The following is a 21,867-nucleotide window of genomic DNA, read 5'->3' as shown; positions in this document are numbered from 1 at the left end:
AATCCTTTTAACTCTTTAAATATATTTAAAATTAACAATGCCAGAGCCACATTCCTAAATTCTTCAGAGGGGAGCTGAGCATCAGTATTTTTTAAAAGGTCTCCGATTGTAGACATGGTTGAGAAACCTGTTTTAGATGATTCTGACTACATATTAAGAGTTTTCTGGGGGTACTTAAAAAAAACTGTGGAAACTGAAAAACTGTAGCAAATTTGAATCAGAAACCCTAGGGAAGAAGTTCTGGCAATCTGTGTTTTTTTGAAAAGACTTAATTTTGCATAGTTATGGTTTTGACCACTAGTTCACAGTTTCCTCAGCCACAGAAAAGAACAGTTAGCAAATTATTTAATTAAGATTATTTGCAAGGACCTCGAATATGAAGTTTTTTATATTATGGGCTCAAAGGAGATCCACATGTTTATTATTTCAGGTATATAATAGCTAAGTTGTTCTCTTCTGACCATTAAGGAAATTGATGTCTATAGCTGTTCCAATAGAGATCCATCTCATTGCTGCATAGAGTGCAGTAATACAAGTAGGCAGGACCAAATTTTTTCTTAGACAAATATGCCCAAACACATACTGTCTTTTAAGTCCCAACATTTAGCATAAAGCATGCTGGAGATGACCTTAGTTTGGTGTATTCATAGGGCAATAATTACTAGTCATTCACATATATTACAATAGACTAGAACCTTCCTATCAGTATGAGATGAGTGTATTAGTCTACTAGGGCTGCCATAAGAAAATACCATGGACTGGGTTGGCTTGAACAACAGAAGTTTATTTTCTTATGGTTCTGAAAGCTGGAAGTCCAAGGCAGGTTTGGTTTCTCCTAAGGCCTCTCTCCTTGGCTCTAGATGGCCATTTTCTTGCTTTGTCCTTACATGGCCTTTTCTCTGTGTACGTGCATCCTCGGTGTCTCTTTGTATGTCATAATCCCACCTGTTAAGGACACCAGTCAGATTGGGTTGGGGCTTACCCTAATGGCCTCATTTTATTTACCTGTTTAAAGGCCTTGTCTCTAAATAGAGCCACAATCTTAGTATTGGCGGTTAGGGCTTCATTATATGTTTGGGGCAGGGGGTGGGAACACAATTCAGTCTGTAACACTGAGTTCAGAATGTTCTATATAACTGAATGAATTGAGTTGAATGAAATTATGTGGAATTGTTTTTTGTAAGAAACATTTAACCATACCCTTAGAGTGCAATAACAAGATGTAATACATCAAGTGCAATATGTAACTTTTGAATTACGGTGGTAAGTACTTTTGCCATCTGAAGGTATTTTAAAGTATTTAGAAAAAAATGTCATAGATCTGGGAGGGTATTATAGTCTTACTTTATATCATTTATGGTATGAATTTATTTTGAAAATTCATTATGACCCATTTTATTTTTTATCATATTGTCATAAAGAAACAGTAAAAGTTTGTTCTATTGCTATTTAAAGCAACCTGAAAGCTAATGATACAATGACAAATGTTGTAAAGATTTATGTTACTCTTATATTCCAATTAGTAGAAATATTAAATAAGTTTTCTCTTTTGTGCACACACATGGCTGGGGAGAGGCAGTTACCCAGAAACAGGCAACGTGTCTGGATAAAACAATTAAAGTTAATAAAAAACAAAGTTTGCTTTGTTGATTCCCATAATTGACTGATTGCAGGCTTTATTATTCACTTATAGTTAGCCTGCTTTGTCCATGTCCCTTCATTTAGGTATCCAAGCACCTTCTAGTTGCTCAAAACACAGTGTATACAACAAAAACGTTGTTCCTATTCTGTTGGAACTTGGGTTCATTGGGAGAAATACGTTAATCAAAAGTGATATAAATTAAATATTTTAAAGACATTAGAGCTCTGAAAGGAACAGTTCTTCAAAAGCCTATGACAAAGGAACTTGACATGGGGTGTTTGAGGAAGGCTTCCCAGAGTAAATGACATTTAGAACTGTGATCTGAAGGAAGCTTAGGAGTTAAGGTTAACTAAATTAATGTGATGGAGGGCTGGGGAGAGGAGAGCTGAGGATTCCAGATCAGAGGAACTACATGTGCAGAGGCCCTGTGATGAGAAGGGACACACTGGGGAATTTGAGAGAGGGCCAGAGTGGTTGAATCCCTGAGAACTGTGAGACCAGATGGAAAGGTAGGCAGGACCCAGCAAAGCCTTTCCAGCTGTGCTAAAGATCTGGGACTATGTCCTGTGAGAGAGAAAAATGTTGCGTTCCATAGAGGAGTGGTGAGCTTGAAAAGGTCACTCTGCCTCTAGATGTGAAGAACTGATTAGAAAGGAACCAATAGATCAAGTTAGAAAGCAGATGCATGAATTTTTAAAAATTCATTCTGCTTGTGACACTATACACATATGGTAGTCATAGTAGGTACTCTTTTAGATGTCAGGGGTACATCAGTGAACAAAACATTAGTCTTTGTCCTCAAGCTTACTTTGTAGTGGGGGAGAGAAAATAGATAAATCATAGCCTGCTTTGTCCGTCGGTTATCAATAAGTACTGTGAAGAAAAATAAAACCAAATAGGGGAATAAAGAGTGACTAAGGGTGCTGTTTTATTTAGGATGGTCTAAGAACTAACATCATTGGAACTGAAGGAACTGATCTCCGCATATACTTGGAGGAAGAACTCCAAGCAGAGAACATTAAATGCAAAGTACGTGGGGCCTGGTCAAGGAACAGCAAGGAGGCCAGCATGGCTGGGTTATAGTGATAAATGTTAGGAGATGAAGTCTAGGACTGAGTGCATTATAATTGGGTTGGCCATGAACTATATGGCACTTACTACTTTGATATTTTATATATATAACTTTATACTAAAATTTAGTCATTTATTTTGCTGATAATAGAGTTCATGAAAGTAAAATAGTATCTTAGGTTCTAGACCAATTCCAGTGTATGGAGGGATAGTTTCCGCAGACCACCAAGCAGTTCTCCACATACCAACCTTCTGTCCTACAATTCAGCTCAGTTCTGATACTGTTTCACAGGTTAATGTTACAGTCCTTCAAGACTCCTCCTATCCTTGACTTCAGATGCTAATTGTAAGCTCAGGTTGTCATCTGTGCTTCTGACCAATTGACTACCAATTAGAGGTTCCCATAGCCCTGTCCTTAGACTTAACGATGCCAGTTGCAAGTCCAGGTTGTTACCTTGATACCTGTACTTCAGACCCACTGGCCATAAATCAGAGGTTCCCATGACTCCCTCCTTGGGTTTGATTAATTTGCTAGAGCAACTCACAGAACTCAGGAAACCAGTATACTTTCTAGATTTCCAGTTTATTATAAAAGGATATAACTCAGGAACAGACAGAAGAGAGTCATAGGGCAAGACATGTGGGAAGAAGTGTGGAGCTTCCATTGTCTTGTCTAGGCGCACCACTCTCTCAGCATATCCCTATGTTTACCAATCCGGAAACTCTCCAAACCCCATCCTTTTGGGGTTTTATGGCAGCTTCATTATATTTGCAGGATTGATTAAATCATTAGCCGGTGTCAGTTGACCCAGCCTCTAGCCCATCTCCCCTCCAGAGGTCAGATGGGTGGGACACATAGTTAGCATGGCACCCTCTGGCTAGCAGTCCCCAACTTTAGGGGATTTCCAAAAGTCATCTCACTAATATAACAAAAGACATCTTTATAACTACTCTTAGGAAATTCCTAAGGGTTTATGGGTGCTGTGCCAGAAACAGGGAGGAAGCCCAAATATGTTTCTTATAAATCACAATATCACAAGTATCCATCATTTAATAATTTTTAAAAATATTTATTTATTTTAGAGAGAGAGAAAAAGAAAGAAGCTGTGAGGGGTGGTAGGGGCAGAGGGAGAGGGAGAGAGAGTCTCAAGCGGACTCCATGCTGAGCTTGGAGCCTGATGTGGGGCTTGAGCCCACAACCCTGAGATCACCACCTAAGCTGAAACCCAAGAGTTGGATGTTCAACTGACTGTGCAACCCAGGTGACCCTTATTTAATAATTTCCAAGAGCTGTTTTGTCTTCTTTTTATTTTTTGAAAGACTTTATTTATTTGAGAGAGTGAGAGGGAGAGAGCACAAGTGGGGGGAGGGGTAGAGGGAAAGGCAGACACCCCACAGGGCAGGGAGCCCGACGCGGGGTTCAATCCCAGGACCTTGAGATCATGACCTGAGCTAAAGGTGGATGCCCAATGACTGAGCCACTCAGGCACTCCATATTTTTTTTTTAAGATTTTATTTATTTATTTGGTAGAGAGGGAGAGCGCGCACACAAGCAGGGGGAGTGGCAGGCAGAGGGAGAGGGAGAAGCAAGCTCCCCACTGAGCAGAGAGCCCGAGGATGTGGGGCTCAATCCCAGGACCCTGGAATCATGACCTGAGCTGAAGGCAGATGCTTAACTGATGGAGCCACCCGGGCACCCCCTGAGGTGCCCCGTATTTTGTCTTTTTTTTTTTTTTTAAAGATTTTATTTTTTTATTTATTTGACAGAGAGAGAGGGAACACAAGCAGGGGGAGTGGGAGAGGGAGAAGCAGGCTCCTGGCTGAGCAGGGAGCCCGATGCGGGGCTCGATCCCAGGACCCTGGGATGATGACCTGAGCCGAAGGCAGACGCTTAATGACTGAGCCACCCAGGTGCCCCCCGTATTTTGTCTTTTTAAATAAGAAAATACAGTCATCAAAAATACAAATGATTAGTGTTACTGCTGAATTGTTGTACCACCTCCCCCAACCCTGAATTCACCCCCACTGCCTCAGAGTAGGACCTGAAGTAAGTACCTCAGAGTACCTTAGAGTAAACCTTATTTGGAGATAGGGTATTTACAGAGGTAATCAAGTTAAAGGTAGGTCATTAGGGAGGATGGGGCAAATCCACTTATAACTAACTGATGTCCTTATGAAAAAAGGGATATTTGGACACAGAGACATGCACATGGAGGGAAGACAGTTTGAAGAGACATAGGAAGATGATCAGTAAGCCAAGGAGAGGCCCGGAACAGATTCCTAACAACTCTTCTGTCTCCCTATACTTAATGAGGGTAATACTGTTATAAAACCTTCAGGTTGAGGGGTGCCTGGGTGGCTCAGTAGGGTAAGCCTTTGAGTCTTGGTTTCAGCTCAGGTCATGGTCTTGGGGTCGTGGGACTGAGCCCCAGGTCAGGGTCTGTGCTCAGTGGAGAGTGCTTGGAATTCTCTCTCCCTCTGCCTCCCCCCACAAAAAAATTAATAAAAATTTAAAAACCCCTTCAGATCTCTTACTGTGTGTGTTTTACTAATTTCTAAAGCAATTTAAGTCTTTCAAGAAAATTTGGAATTAAAAGACAACAAAAATTAAACACTGCAGCATTGTATTCATAGTTGTTTGCTTTCTAAGGAAAATTTAACTTTGAAACTATAGGTTCTTCAGGGCAATACAAATGTTTTCCAAAAAGATTGACCTTTTTCTGTTTTGTTTTTAAACTTTTGTACCAAATATTTCAGAAACTTATCTACTTAAAATTTATTATCAGATTGATTTTTTTTTTAATTCCATTCCAATATTATATTTCAGTGTAACTTTCTGTTGCTTCAGAGTGGTATGTTAAGAAGAAAATATGCCACCACTTGGTGGCACTACTTGGCTTAAAAATGAATCAGATTGTCTGCTGTTAACTGCTATTCTACATAAATGATTAAATGCAGAGGGGATCAATTTGATATTAAGCAACTTAATATAAATATTTGATTCTTTTGTAAACAAAATAATAATTGGTGTTGTAAACTTGAGTTGTAGTTAAATGCCATATGGAATATAAAAATATAAACCAAGGCTTAGTTTGGTAGGGAGGGAAGCATTCCAATTTTTGATAGAAATATCTTTTTAGTTCAGGCATCATTTATATTATGCCTTCATCTTCTTTGTGTCTCAGTGTCAGAAAAAATATTTTTAATATTAGAAACAAACATCTTCAACTTTTCTTTGTTACAATTTTCCAAGATGTGTATTTTATATAAAGCTAAGAAATTGGATTTTTCTCTTTAGGTGATCAAGGCAAATTAAACATATAGGAAAATAGAATATATAAATGTGTTATGTTTTTCTGCAGCATACTGAAAACTCAGGCAGTCCTTTTTAAGATATTGTATTTGTTTTATTTAAATAGAGAAAGCATCCAGAAATGTAAGATGTAGAAAATTATTATGCCCCGGACATGACTTTTACTCCTAAATAGTTGATATCTAATATCATAATAGCTGTATTGTAATTATTGTATTCTAGGTTGCATATACAACATATAAAAGATCGTGATCCATGTCTTTAAAATTCAAGTGTAATACATACAGGAAAGTGCACAAAGTGTAAGTATACAGCTCAGTGAATCACCACAAAGTAAACACCCCATGACCACCACAGATCAAGAAATAGAATACTATCAGCAACCCAGAAACCCCCTATGTTTCCTTTCCCAATCATTCTCTCTTTCTTACTTCTTGGAACAACCACTGGCCTGACTTCAAAGAATATGTTTTTTAAGACCTGCTTTTTGTACTTTTATATAAATAGAATTACATGGTAGTGGTATTTTGTCTCTGCTTATTTCATTTAACATTATGTTTGGGAGGTTCATGGATGTTTTCAGATGTAGTCGTAGCTCACTTGTAGTATTTTATCACTTTCTTTTTACTTTTGGACATTTGGATTGAATAATACAGTCATAACATTCTTGTACGTGTTTCTCAGGGCACATGTACAATATTTATGTTGAGTATATTCCAGGAGTAAAATAGCTGAGTCATTGGTGTATATGTGTTCAAATTTAGAAGATAATGCAAGAATTGTTTTCAATATGGTTGTACCTATGCTGTCAATAGAATATGAGGGTTCATGTTACTCTGTATTTTCACCAGCACTTGGTATTAATAGCCTCTTTAATTTTAGCCCTTCTAGAAGATGTATTTCCCTGATTCCAAATAAGATTGTACTTTTTCATAAATATTTTGGCTGTTTGTATATCCTGTTTTGCGAAGTTTCTTCTTTCCCCTCACCTTTTATTAATTATTATTATTAAATTTTCTATATTCCTAATTTATAGGAATTACATACTTCATGGATATGAGCCCCATTTTTCCTACTGGTGTTTATGTCTTTTTGTTTTTAGGAGTTTTTATATGTGCTAGATACAAGACCTTTGTTAAGTTATATTTGTTAGAAAAATATATCCCACTTTGGCTTGATTTTTACACTCCTTTACTATTTTTGATGAAAGGAAGGTCATAATTTTAATGTAGTTTAGCTTATCATTATTTTCCTTTATAGTCAGTGATTCTTGTGTCCTGTTTAGAAGTCTTTCCCTGCTCCAAGGAGATGAATATATCTCCTGTGTTATCTTCTAGAACAATGGTTCTTTTTTTTTTAAGATTCTTTCTTTATTTATTTAACAGAAAGAGATACAGCGAGAGAGGGAACACAAGCAGGGGGAGGGGAAGAGGGAGAAGCAGGCTTCCCGCGGAGCAGGGAGCCCGATGTGGGGCTCGATCCCAGGACCCTGAGATCATGACTTGACCTGAGGGCAGACGCTTAATGACTGGGTTAGAACAATGGTTCTTAACTAGAGGCAGTTCTCCCTTCCCTCACTCCCACACCTTCCACCCCTGTGCAGAAAATTTGGTAATGTTCAGAGACATTTTTAGTTCTCACAACTAGGTGAGTGGAGCACTCCTGGCATCAGGTGGGTTGGCTAGGGATACTTACTAAACATCCTACAGTGCACAGAATGCTGAACATCCTATAATGCACAAAACAGTTAACCTAACCCAGAGTGTCACTCGTGCTGAGGTTTTAAGACACTGTCCTAGAGACTTTATTATTCTGCTTTCTACTTTCTGCCTAGAAGTGATTATTGTATATTATTTTGCATATTGTTTATTCATTCAGATTTACTTTCTACCTAGAACTGATTGTGTATACACTTGACCCTTGAACAACATAGGGGTTAGTAACAGGCACTGACCCCTGCATAGTCGAAAATCAGTATATAACTTTTGACTCCCAAAAAACTTAGCTACTAATAGCCTACTGTTGATTGGAAGCTTTACTGATAAACAGTCAAGTAACACATGTTTTGTATGTTATATGTATTACATACTATTTATTCTTACAATAAAGTAAGCTAGAGAAAAAATGTTAAGATCATAAGAAAAATACATTTTTGGTACTGTACTGTTTTACTGAAAAAAATCCATATATAAGTGGACCTGAGTAGTTCAAACCCATGTTGTTCAGGGGTCAGCTGTATTAATGTAAAGTGTAGAGGTCACGGGCGCCTGGGTGGCTCAGTTGGTTAAGCGACTGCCTTCGGCTCAGGTCATGATCCTGGAGTCCCTGGATCGAGTCCCGCATCGGGCTCCCTGCTCGGCAGGGAGCCTGCTTGTGCCTGACCCTCCCCCCTCTCATGTGCTCTCTCTCTCTCATTCTTTCTGTCTCAAATAAATAAATAAAATCTTTAAAAAAAAAAAAAAGTGTAGAGGTCACTTTTTTTTTTCCTTAGGGATATGTATTGTATGAAGCACCATTTTTTGAAAAGATTGTCTCCCCACTGCTCAACAGGATCACCTTTGCATAAATCAAGTGACCATATATATACATGGGTCTGCTTTTGGGCTCTGTTTTTTTTTTTTTTTTTTCCATTGGTTTACTTTATCTACCCTTACACCAAAACCATGCTGTTTTAGTTTATATGGCGTTATAGCAAGTCTTCATATTCAATAAAGCAAACCTTTCTGCCTTGTTCTTCTTGATTCTTTGCACTTCCATATAAATGTTTATAGTCACATTGTCGGTTTTACAAAAATTGAATTTATTCATTAATTTGAGATAGAGTTGACATCTTTATGGTATTGTCTTCCAATCCATGAATGTCGTATTATCCTTTCATTTATTTAGGTCAGGAATCTCAAATTCTGTGTTCTCAAGACCCATTTAAATTCTTAAAAGGAACTTTGTTTATTTGGTTATATCAATGTTTCTCATCCTTGGCATAGTTGACATTTTGGATCAGATAATTTATTGTTTGTGAGAAGAGTTTCCCATTAAATGTTAATATAGATAACATAATTTTGTGAAGAATATACTTTCTAAAACAAAACTTAGTGGGAAGAGTAGCATTGTTTTACATTTTTGCAAATCTCTTTAGTATCTAGCTTAGTAGAAAACAGCTGGATTCTTACACCTGCTTCGGCTTTAATCTGTTGGAATATCGTGAGTCATGTAGACTGTGAATAACTCCATTGTACAGCTTTGAGAGAATGGGAGTGAAAAAGGCAAATCAGGTCTTCGTGTTATTATGAAAATAGTTGTGATTTTAAAGATCCCCTAATAGGGTCTCAGGGACCCCCCCCCCGCCCCAAGAGGTCTGGGCACTTTGGGGAACTGCTGCCCTAGAGATTACAACATGCATCTTTGACCTAGAAGAGTCTAATTAAGTTATTTTATATTTTCCAGACGATTAAAAAACACTTCAATTCCATTAATTCTCTCCCCTTTACCCCATTTATTTTCTGTAATACTCATGTATTTTTAACTCCATGTGTATTTTGAGCCCCAGAAGACATCATCACTGTTTTATCTGATTATTTTAGATATACCCACATAGTTACCTTTTTAAAATTTATTTTAGAGAGAGAGTCTGAGTGTGGGGAGGGGCAGAGGGAGAGGGAGACAAGCAGACTCCCCACAAGCAGACTCCCCACTGAGCGGGGAGCCCAACATGGACCTTGATCCCAGGACCCTGAGATCATGACCTGAGCCAAAATCAAGAGTTGGACGCTTACTTGAGTGAGCCACCCAGGCGCCCCATATAGATACGATTTTTACCACTTTTTATTCTTTTCCTGCATCTTCAGTTCTCCATCTGTGATCACTTCCTTTTTTTGAAGAGTACCTGTGCTGAGAAATTGTCCATATTTGTTGTCTCATCATGTTCTGTATTTCACCTTCATTTTTTTTTTTTTTTTTAAGATTTTATTTATTTATTTGAGAGAGAGAGAATGAGAGACAGAGAGCATGAGAGGGAGGAGGGTCAGAGGGAGAAGCAGGCTCCCCGCCGAGCAGGGAGCCCGATGCGGGACTGGATCCCGGGACTCCAGGATCATGACCTGAGCCGAAGGCAGTCGCTTAACCAACTGAGCCACCCAGGCGCCTCACCTTCATTTTTGAATGATAGTTTTTACTGGTTAGAATTCTGGGCAGGCAGTTGTTTTCTTCTAACTATATTATCCCTTTATGTTCTGGCTTCTGTTCTTTCTTTTTTTTTTTTTTAAAGGTTTTATTTATTTGAGAGGGAGACCAAGAGCATGTGCAGTGGAGAGAGGGAGAAGCAGAGTCCCTGCTGAGCAGGGAGCCGGTTTGGGGCTTGATCCTGGACCCCAGGATCACGATCTGAGCTGACGCAGACGCTTAATGGACTGAGCCACTCAAGTGCCCCCTAGCTTCTGTTATTTCTGTTGAGAGGTTAGTTGTTAGTCTTATCCATGCCTTCCAGCCGAAAAGACCAGTGAGAACACTTAATAGTTTTTTTATACTTGTTGCAGTGAGGGATTCAGCATGTATTTATAGGGAACCTTTAGGTGTGTTTTTTTAAGAGGGTATTAGAAAAAACCTATTACAGGATTTAGACTTTGGTTGAGTAATTTTAGAGACAATCTAAGGAAGTAGAAGTTTGCTGCAAATTGGATGTTGTCAGAACATGGGAACATTTTAATACTGCCATCTTTTGTTTAATTGAGGTAAAATTCATGTAGCATACAATTAATCATTTTAAATGTACAGCTCCTTGTTATTTAGTATATTCATAATATTATGGAACCACCAGCTCCCTTGTTTCAAAACTGTTTTGATACCCTTACAGCTATGTAATTATTTCCTATTTCCTCCTTCCACTATCACCTGATACCCTTTACTTTCTGTCTCTTTGGATTTGCCTATTCTGGATATTTCATATGAAGGGAATCATGTAATATGTGACCTTCATGTCTGACTTCTTTCATTTAGCATAATGTTTTCAAGGTTCATCCAAGTTGTAGCATGTACTTTGTTTCTTTTTTTAGCTGTTATGAATAATGATGTTGTAAACATTCATGTACCAGTTTCTGTGTGTACATAAGTTTTCATTTCTCCTGTATATATATCTAGGAATTGAGTAGCTGGGTCAAATGGCAATTATCTGTTACCTATTTTTAGGAAACACCAAACTGGTTTTCCACAGTGGATGCACCACTTTACATTCTCTCCAGCAATGGACGAGGGTCTCTGTTTCTCCATATTCTCATCAACACTTGTTATTTTTCATGTTTTTCTTTTTTTTTAATTAAAACTATCCTAATAGGTGTGAAGTGGTATCTCATTGTGGTTTTCATTTTCTTTATTTAATTTTTTAGAAAAGGTTTTATTTATTTGAGATAGAAAAGAGCACTCACTCCCTTCTGGCCTGCAAAGTTCTGCTGAAAAATCCACTGATAGCCTTATGTAACTGTTTCCTTAATGTAACTGTTTTCCTTTCTCTTGCTGTTTTTTAAATACTCTATCACTTTTTGCCATTTTAATTACTATATGCCTTAGGGTGAACTTCCTTGGGTTGATTTTATTGGGGGTTCTCTGTGCCTCCTGGATCTGAATTTCTGTTTCCTTCCCCAGATTCGGGGAAGTTTTGTTCTTTCTTCAAATACATTTTCTGCCCCCTTTTCTCTTTCTCCCCCTGGGATCCCTATAATGTGAGTGTTACTACATTTGGTGTTACTGAGTTCCCTTAATCTATTTTCATTTTTTTTTATTTTTTCTCTCTCCTTTGCAGCGTGATTACTTTCCATTAGTCCTTCAGATTGCTGATTCATTCTTCTGCTTCTTTTAGTCTACTATTTATTTCCTCTAGTGTGTGTGTTTGGTTTTTTTTTTTTTTTTACCAATTTTATTTATTTGACAGAGAGAGACACAGCGAGAGAGGGAACACAAGCAGGGGGAGTGGGAGAGGGAGAAGCAGGCTCCCCGCAGAGCGGGGAGCCCGATGCAGGGCTTGATCCCAGGACCCTGGGATCATGTCCTGAGCCGAAGGCAGACACTTAATGACTGAGTCACCCAGGCCCCCCTCTCCCTAGTTTGTTTTTAATTTCAGTTATTGAGTTCTTCATCTCTGATTGGTTTTATGTTTTCTATCTCTTTGTTGCGGGTCTCACTGAGGCCTTCCACTCATTTCTCAAGTCCAGCGAGTATCTTTATGACCATTACTTTAAATTCTCTATCACACATATTACTTACCTCCATTTCATTTAGCTCTCTTGCTGTGATTTTATCCTGTCTTTCATTTGGGACATAGTCCTCTTTCTCCTCATTTTGGCTAACTCTTCTGTCTGTCTCTTCTGCCTGAACACAGAATATTCAATCATCTATTTCTCCTGCTCTTAAAAGAAGTGGCCTTATGAAGAAGAGGTCCTGTGGTGCCCTGCAGTGCAATATCCCCAGTTCACAAGAACCTGGCATTTCAGGAGTGTCTTGTATGTGTGTTGCTTTCATCCTACTGTTGTGGCTGAACCACATTTGCCTTTCGTCCAGTCATCTGCAATGGCTCTTTTCCTGTTGTGGGTGGGATTTGGTCCCTGTGGTGTTAGTGGGACAGTCTGGGCCTCCTTGGGCTTGAGTTGAGTCAGACCAGGTGTTTGCCAGAGCTGTGGTAGCACTGATCTGCAGGACACTTTCTCTTTGTTGCTGCTGAGAAGCTTTTGTTGGTGGGCAAGGCCTGCAGTCAGACCAGATGTGTGCCCTATCCCACTGCTAGGGCCACAGTTGGACTGGTGTGTGTGGTTATCTTTCCCTGTCCCTGGGGCATAAGTCATTTTGGAGTTGTACTTGTCCCTGGCAGGGTTGCTTACACACCGCCACCCTTTGGCACTGCTTTGGATGGACTCCTCTGGGTCTGCAAGAGAGCATGGGGACAGGGTACAGGGTGCCAGCAAGGTCTCTGCCAGTGTACTGCAAGAGGGGACCTGTAGCTGGCCAGGAAAACTTTTGTCCAGTGTGGGATGGAGGGACTGAGTCTGCAGAAGAGCATGGAGGGTGGGGAACCGTGTTAGAAAGCAAGGTAGAGAGTGTTTATGCTGCACTGGTTCCCACAGGTATCCCTTGTATGGAGGGCACGGGAGGGAAGTGCCACCTGCTAGCTTTTTTGTTGTTGGAGAAGTCTTCCAAAGATCCTGACCCCTCCAGCACATGCTCTGAGATTAGTAAACCAATCTCCCTCCTGTATATATCCCAGGCATTTTTCAGACTGCTGCTTTTATGTTGTATCTCATTAGGGCTGTTTGTAGTACTGTTTTTTGAAGGGCAGGGACTCAGTTTCCTCTCACCCTGCCTGCTGATTTTTAAAGTTCCAGTCCCTCTGGTTTTCAAAGCCAAATGTTATGGGGATTCATCTTCCCAGTGCATGTCCCCTGTGCCTGGGGTGCCTGGCATGGGGTCTTTTCATCTCCCTTCTTTGTGCCTGCAGTATCCCTCCCTCTTGCAGACAGTCCCATTGGTCACTTTGGCCCCCTACCACGTCTCCACCCTTCCTACCTTCTTCTTTACATTTAGCTGTGGACAGTCTGCTCTACCAGTCTTCAGGTCATTTTCTGGGTTATTTACACTGATGTGGGTGTTATCTGGTTGTATCCATGGGACGAGGGGAGCTTAGGGTCCTCCTTTGTCATCTTCCACATTAGTTCTCGGCTGAGAGCCTTTGTCCATTTTTTAAATTGGGTTGTCTTTTTGTTCATTTGTTAATATATTCTGTATACTAAACCCTTATCAAATACATCTCAGTAATGCTCTTTGATGAAGAAACTTGATTTTGGTGAGTCCAAATTATCTATTTTTTCTTTTGTTCATCATGCTTTTGGTGTCAAATCTAAGAATTTATTGCCAAATACAACATCGTGAAGATTCATCCCTATGCCTTCTTCAAAAAGCTTTACTGTTTCAGCTATTATATATATATAGTGTTGATCCATTTTGATTTAGTTTCTGTATGTGATATGAGGCAGGGTCCAACTTCATTATTTTGCATGTGATTGTCCATTTGTCCTAGCATCATTTGTTGAAAAGACTATTCTTTCCCCCTTTGAATAGTCTGGCACCTTTGTTAAAAATCATTTGGCCACAGGTGTTTGGGTTTATTTCTGGATTCTCAAATCTTTCCAATGGTCTCTAGGTCTACAATTATGCCAGTACCACACCTGATAACTATAGCTTTCTAATAAGTTTTTAAATCAGAGTGAGAATTCCTACTTTATTTCTTTTCAACATTGCTTTTGTTCTTCAGAGCCCTTTGCATTTCCATATGAATTTGAGGATCAGCTTATCCATTCCTGCAAACAAAGGCCCTTAGAATTTTCATAGGAATTACACTAAATCTATAGATCACTTTGGGAAGTTTTGTCATCTTAATAATATTTCATCTTCAAATCCATGAACATGGGATGTCTTTCCATTTATTTATACCTTCTTTAATTTCTTTCATCAGTGTTTTGTCATTTTAAGTTTATAAGCCTTTTACCTCCTTGGTTACATTTATTCTTAGGTATTTTATTTTGGATGCTTTTATAGATGGAATTGTTTCCTTAATTTTCTTTTGGATCATTCATTGCTGGCAGTACGTATTCTTTTCTCTGTTGCAGCTCTTAAGATTTTCTCATTGTTTTGCTTTGTCAACACTTTACTGTGATGTATCTAGGTATATTTTTCTTTTTATATATCCATCTTAGAGTTCTTGGTGCTTCCAGAAACCATGGCTCGATATCTTTGGTCAAGTTTTAGGAAGTTCTCAGCCATTATCTTTTCAAGGATTGAGTCTGTCCTATTTTCTCTCTCCTTTTCTTCTGGGACTCCCATTAAATATATGCTAGATCTTTTTTACTGTATCATCTTTTGGCTCTGTTCCTTTCTCTGTTTTCTATCTTTTTGTGTCTCCTTTCTTCATTCTTAGATACTTTATTCTGACTTTTTTCTAGCTCACTAACTTTTTGTTTGTTTTGTTTTAGTAGATATTCTTTTCCCCCAGTTTTATTGAGATGTAATTGACATGTTAATTAACTCTTTAATTGTACTAATTTTTAGTTTTGTTGCTTGGTGGCCAGAGAATATGATCTACATTATTTCTATCTCTTGGAAATTTCTCTGTGGTTATTATAATATATAGTCAGATTTTATAAATGTTCTATTTAGGTTTTGAAATAAGAAAACCTATTTATGTTTAAAATAAGAATGTCGGTTTCTGGTTATATAGTGCTCTATGTTTGATCATGGTTTTTAGACTTTTTTCTTTGTGTATTTCCTAATAGAATTTTGAAAAACTGGCATCTTTAAGTTGGCATTTGGATTTAACAAAGTCAGTCTTCCCAGCTGAATCAAAGTAACCCTTTGTCAGTAAAAATGTGGCTTTAGTTTTTAAATTCAAGTATCATAACTGTCACTGTTGACAACTTTTTCATTTCTGAATTTTAATTCTAAAACTGGGAAATGGAATGAGGGGGTATATGAAAGAAGGGAAAGTAGGTATGGAGGGATAGAAGGCAAAGTGAGAGAGACAAGACACTGGAATCCTGCCTTGAGTTTTTCAGTGAACTAAGACTATATAGCCTTTCCATATTGCTTGCTTTGCTGACATGGCAAGGAAATGTGTATTTCCCAAACCTCCTTTTATTTGGTACCCAGAGGTTTTTATACATAAAGCATTATCAAAGCAATGCACAATACCAAGGTTCTGAATGGTGGCACTCTTCTAGACCCTTGAGAGATTCTTTTAACAAATACAAAGATCTATGCCCTTGAAACTTAGTTCTATAGGAGGGATATACAAACAATAACCATAATAAATATTACACAGTATATTAGAAAGTGATTAGCTTTTTGGGGTAAAAAAAGGATAAACCAGTGTAAGTTTATTTGAGAATGCCCACAGAGTAGAGAAGATAAGGGAGTTTGGGATATAATTTTGATCAACGTGGTCCAGGTGGGCATTATTCAAAAGGAAATGGTTGATCAAAGGCTTGAATTAGATGAGGGAATTAGCCATGAGTACCTCGGAGCGAGAGTGTTCTAGCTGGGGAATAATCAATAATACTAAGACCTTAATATGGAAGAGAATGTGTTCAAGGAATAGTAAAGCCAGTGTGACTTGAACTGAGTAAGTGAGTTGGGGGAAGGAGAAAGAAGTGGGGCCAAAATGTTGCTGGAAAGGATCTTTGTAGGGCATTACAAGCTATTATAAAGATGTTGGGTTTTTTTTCTCTAAGAGGATAAGACCAAGAGGTATTGAAGGATTTTGAGGAACATTATCTGTCTTAGGTTTTAAAACAATTCCTGTGGTTGTGCTGTTGAGAATAGACAGTAGATTGGTAAGGGTAGATGCACTAAGATGAATTTAGGAAGCTATTGAAATAATACAGGGGAGAGATAATAGTGGATCTGGATGTAGCAGTAGTGTGAAGTGATTGGATTCTGGATGTAATTTAAAGATAGTGGCAATAGGATTTCTTGATAGTTTTGATATGAAGTGTGAATAAATGAATAAAGAAGATTGCTCCAAGGTTATTGAGCTGAACAACTAATGGAGATGGGGAAGGTTGCAGATTTGTGTTTGGGAACCTTTTTAATGTAAGAGAAGGGTGATCTTGAAAGAGGAGATAGATAAAGAAAACTGGAATATTGTCCTTGATCTGTTGACTTTTGGGGAGAAATTTTAAAACCTCCCTCTGTGACTCTCAGTTTCCCTTAACTTGTAGATGTTTACAATTCATGTATTTTGTAGCCATTTTGTTGTGTGCAAAGGGATTCATGAATACTATATCTTCTTGGTGAATTGTATACTTTATTATATATAATATTCATCTTTAGCAGGTGTTGTGCTTTTTGCCTTAAATTCCATTAGATTGTTCTGATAGTAGTTACTAAATTTGCTTAGTTTATCTTTGTATCATCTTATTTTTAACCTCAACATTTCCTTTTCCTTTATAAACAACATATAGCATATTTCAAAACAAAACCAAGTATGAATGCCTTTTTCTTAATTTATAAACTTCTACTATTTGTTGAGAAGACTGATGCATTTGGACTTCTTTCTGCTTTTTGTTTTCTCTTTGCTGTCTTCTGTTGTTACTTTTTATTTTATTTTAATCAATCAAATTTTCTTTACTTTTCAATTCTGTGGATTTGAAATTTATATATCTTATTTCACTATTTTATTTGGTCACCCTTAGCTTTTTAATACTTTTTTAAAAAGGTTTTCTTTGAATCAGTGTCCACTAGTCTAACCTTCCATGCTGAAATCTTTTGGGCTTCTTAGTTTCCGTATTATTACATACCATATAACTCTCTTTTCATGGTAATCCTTTTGAACAATCATCAATAATTACTACATTTAGTTGCCTTGTTTTCAGGGGTTCTAAGGTATATTGATTTTCTTTTTTAAGATTTTATTTATTTGAGGGACGCCTGGGTGGCTCAGTCAGTTAAGCACCTGCCTTTGGCCCAGGTCATGATCCCAGGGTCCTGGGATCAAGTCCCACATCGGGCTCCTTGCTCAGCAGGGAGCCTGCTTCTCCCTCTCTCTCCCTCTGCTTGTGTTCTCTCTGTCAAATAAAATCTTTAAAAAAAAAAAATCTCTTAAAAAAAAAAAGAGGGGGAACAGCAGGCAGAGGGAGAAGCAGGCTCCCCGCAGAGCAGGGAGCTGGGTGCCGGGCTCGATCCCAGGACCCTGGGATCATGACCTGAGCCAGAGGCAGACGCTTAACCGACTGAGCCACCCAGGCACCCCTGTTTATTGATTCTTATGTCTTTCTTTTTATATATTCTTGTCTCTGTGCTGGAGAATTAACTCTGAGTGGATGACAAACTTTTGGAATCCTTGCTTGTCCAAAATGTCTGTATTTTATTGTTATGTTTGAGTGGTATACTTTAGTTACAGAATTCTGGGTTGAAAAGTATTTTCACATCTTTCACCATGATGCTGGCAAAAAATTGTAAGACTGTGGGAAAATAGTCATTCTTACACGTTGGAGGTAGATATGCATATTGATAGAAATTTGGGGAATGATTTGGAAATGTGTATTAAAAATACACATGCAACTTTGAAAAATCTGTATCACTGAAATAAAAACACTACTATAAGACTATCTATACAAGGTTATTTATTGTAGCATGTATATTGTATAATCCCATTTCTATAAAGATAAGCATAAAACATACATACATGTCATATGTTTGTATGAATAAGAAAAAGGAGTAGAAGGATACACCAGACTATTATTACATTGGTAACTGAAGTGGGAGAGAGTGGAAAACGTAGATGAGATAATTTATTCAGACAGATTTGATTTTAAAATATCATTAAAAGTCTGATGACACAGGTGATGAAGAATTGTGTATTATTGTTTTTTAGGTAGTCTAGTTTTTATCTTGTTTTCTGGAAATGAGTAAAATCTACCTTTTATTCTTAGAGTTCTGAAATTTCCCCAGGACTTGTCAAGAGGCATGTTTTTTTCTTCATCCACTGAGCACTGATTGGGCCCTATTAATCTAAAGACTTCGGTATTTTTTGAGCTCTGGAATTTTTTCTGTTATGTCTTCTTCTTTATTCCCCTGGGTTTTGTTTTGTTTTGTTTTTTCCCCTAATTCCTACTTGATATAATCTGTGGATCTAAATTTCATGGGTTTTTTTTAACTCTCTTTTTAAGAAGTCTTTGTTCTGTAAGAATACCTCATTTCATCAGCCATATTCACTCTGCTTTTCAGCTCACCTACTGAGAGTTGTTTTGTTATTGTTGTTGCTGTGTAGTAATTTTTTATTTCAAAGTTCTTTGTCACCCTCTTGCTCAGAGCATGCTATTCTTCTTTACTTAAAACACAATAGTTTTGGGACGCCTGGGTGGCTCAGTCGTTAAGCATCTGCCTTCAGCTCAGGTCATGATCCCAGGGTCCTGGGATCGAGTCCCGCATCGGGCTCCCTGCTCCGCGGGGAGCCTGCTTCTCCCTCTGCCTCTGCCTCTCTCTCTCTATCTCTCATGAATAAATAAATAAAAATCTAAAAAAAAAAAAAAAAACACAATAGTTTATAAAAGAATTTGAGGATCTTAAGTATGTTTACTTTTTATTCTTCTAGTGATTAACCTTATAATTTTGATAAATTTATATATTTCAATCACTTGTATGAAATAATAAAAATACACTTAACACAATAGTTTTAGCCATTTTCAGGACACACCTCTCCCCCACATTCAACTTTTCAGAAAATCTTTTCTGAGATGGTAGGTGAGTGGTGAACTTAGAGGCCCTGTGCCGTTACACTTGAATATTATGTAATCCGTCTCTGTATAGGATTCTATACTCAAAAGAATTTTAATGCCAAACTAATGTTATTGCACCTTTGACTTAACACTTACTCTTGACAGTGAAAAATCTGTTGCTTTTCTGATTCATATTTTTTGCCATAAAACCTATCTTTAATTTTTTTTTGTTTGTTTTATTTGGGATTGCCATCTCCGTTCTTTCCAGCAGTCCTCGTCTATCACTGTTCAAGTTTATGGCTTTATCCACCTTGGTATGTCTCTCTATTCTAGTTCATCTGCTTTCATTTCATTGACATTTTATGAGAGACAAATTAAATTCATGTCCTGGTAGACCCTAAGGAATCAGAAACTCTTAAATCCTGAGTGGCCACTTCATGTCCTTTTTCCTTGGAGCACTCGGTTAAGCACTGTAATTCCCCTCTTTATTGCTTATTGAATATTGTTTTACTGAAGCCCTGCTTTATCCCTACAAGAGTGTTATTCTTATAGCCCCAGCAACTCCTAAGACATGTTTCTTCTGATAGTTTAGCTTCTGCCCATTTATTCTTAGGAGTGGTTTTAAGGTGCCAGGTATCTCCTCCCAGAATAAATTTCTGCTTGTAAGGGCCTCCTTCATCAGTAGGAGCAGTGTACAAATTCAGTGTCATCATTCCGTAAATGAAACAAGTTTATGGCAAGGGTCAGAGGGAATTAACATTTAATGAGTAATTATTAAATGCCAGGCCTTATGCTGCATGTTTTATATTGTCTTATTTAATCTTCACAGGCCTCTTAGGAGGTTTCATACTTACTTTATTGATGAAGCAACTGAAATTTAAGAAAAGTTGGAGTAACTTTGTCCCAAGTGGAAGTTGTGGAGCCATTCTTCAGACTCAGGCATGTCTGCCACCAAAGAATGATTCTCTGGCTCAGTACACTATAAAATTTAGCTAAAACCCTCATTTTTCTGAGGCTTTTCTTTTCCATGCTATTTTATAGAACCTTTTACTTCCTCTGAACCATAGAAAGTATAATCCATATTACTCCCTGGGGACATAATTTATTGCCTTTTACTAATAATGGTTTTTTATACATATGTGTCCTATATATAGTCTTCCTTAGTTAGATAGCAATACAGTAAGAAAAAAAAAAAACTGCCAGCAATACTATTTGATTAATCTTAAGAATAATTAAAATTTTCCCTGAAATAATCTCAGTTTTAAATATGCTTTAGTCACCTTCTATAAAACAGTAATATACTATTCATAACATTTTGGTGTTAAAGATACTGGATAAATTGGAAATCATGGGTTCTGTAAGTTTCTTATGGTTCAAAATTGCTATTCTTGACCTTGCCATCTTTCTCTCTTTATATGAGTAAACTAGAAGGAAATTCTTTTAAATCACACTTGTTTGAATAGAGCTATGTACATTTGATTATTAATAAGTACTTGCATTTCTTAAATATTAGATAGTGTTTTCTTTAACATTTTGGAGAAATTTTGTAATTATTTATATTCACAATAAATACATGTCTTTGGTTTTATAAATGAAACTCCAGAATCGAACATGTAATAAGGAAAACTTGTTAAATCAGAAAAAAGTCATGGCTGGTTTGTGATTTGCCATCACAAAAATATGTTCTTTTTTTTTTTTTTTAAGACATTGGTGCAAGAGAGATGCATCTTCCTGCATATTTTGTTTTAAGGAAAGCAGATTTCTGTATTTGAATTTTTACCATCCTAAATGAAGATTATTGTAGAATAATGATTACTTTGGAATATTTTTCTTAGAAGATAATTGTATTTGTGGGGGCTGATTTTAGAGAAATAAAAAAAGGTAAGTTGAATAAATGATATCAGTAAGAGAGTTCACATTTAATGAAAATACTTTATAGAAAGCAAAACTTCTGGTTGTGTTTCATTTTTCTAGTTCTCAATGAGCATGTCAAACTTTTCCATCTATATATAAGTTTTGAATTTACCTACTAGAGTTTAAATGTACATAATACAGGTAGAAGGCTAAGTACTCATTACAGATTATTACAGAATTGCAGAATTTTTCTTTTTACAATCTTAGCCCCTGTTAATAAAATTAAATTACAATTCAGTGAAAGAATTTATTCTCTCACCCTTATAATGTTCAAGTTTACTTCTCAGACCATAAACAGCTTTGTACTTTATAAATATGACTAATATGTGATTACTAAATGAATTAATGGAACTTTTATAATAAGAGTTTTACTTCATAAAATCTACAAAAGTTCTTTAAAAATGTACATACAGTTGAATATGCGAGGTTTCGAATTTGAAAGAGCAAAATTATTGAGTATCAGAAGGAAACGTTTGTTACGTTCCAGGCAGTCTTTTGAGGCCAGATTATCTCTTCTACTCTTATAAGGAATTTCTTCGAAGCCCAATTGTTTGCATTTGCAGTAATGTCACTAACTTTGATGTGCATAATCTAATGGACCTTGGTCCTGTGGAATCATATGTGGTTGGGGCAGAAGTTTCATCTGCAACATTTGAACATTATTAGCTTTTAAGTTC

At 37.3% G+C, this 21,867-nt stretch overlaps 1 protein-coding gene across 16 annotated transcripts in view; it reads left to right on the top strand.

Annotated features, from left to right (window-relative positions):
* Window positions 1–21,867, top strand: part of ZNF644 (zinc finger protein 644) — a 101,765-nt gene that overhangs the window by 51,032 nt on the left and 28,866 nt on the right. For 6 of the 16 annotated variants that reach the window (XM_081818761.1, XR_014144975.1, XR_014144974.1 and 3 more), the window contains one exon: window positions 6,249–6,328. The exons of 7 other annotated variants lie outside the window; for them this stretch is intronic. In XM_081818761.1, the coding sequence (XP_081674887.1) occupies window positions 6,282–6,328 (47 nt within the window). In that variant the 5' untranslated portion in view covers window positions 6,249–6,281. Of the gene's footprint in view, window positions 1–6,248; window positions 6,329–20,105; window positions 20,216–20,980; window positions 21,158–21,867 lie in introns of those variants that run through there. 3 more of the 16 variants (XM_081818764.1, XM_081818767.1, XM_081818765.1) reach the window with 2 other exon arrangements.

The sequence above is a fragment of the Leptonychotes weddellii genome, chromosome 4 (assembly GCF_054177405.1).
Source record: "Leptonychotes weddellii isolate Sample4059 chromosome 4, ASM5417740v2, whole genome shotgun sequence".
NCBI classification, from domain to species: Eukaryota; Metazoa; Chordata; class Mammalia; order Carnivora; family Phocidae; genus Leptonychotes; species Leptonychotes weddellii.
The sequence above is the reverse complement of the archived record's forward strand: the minus strand, read 5'-3'. Positions and strand labels throughout refer to the sequence as shown.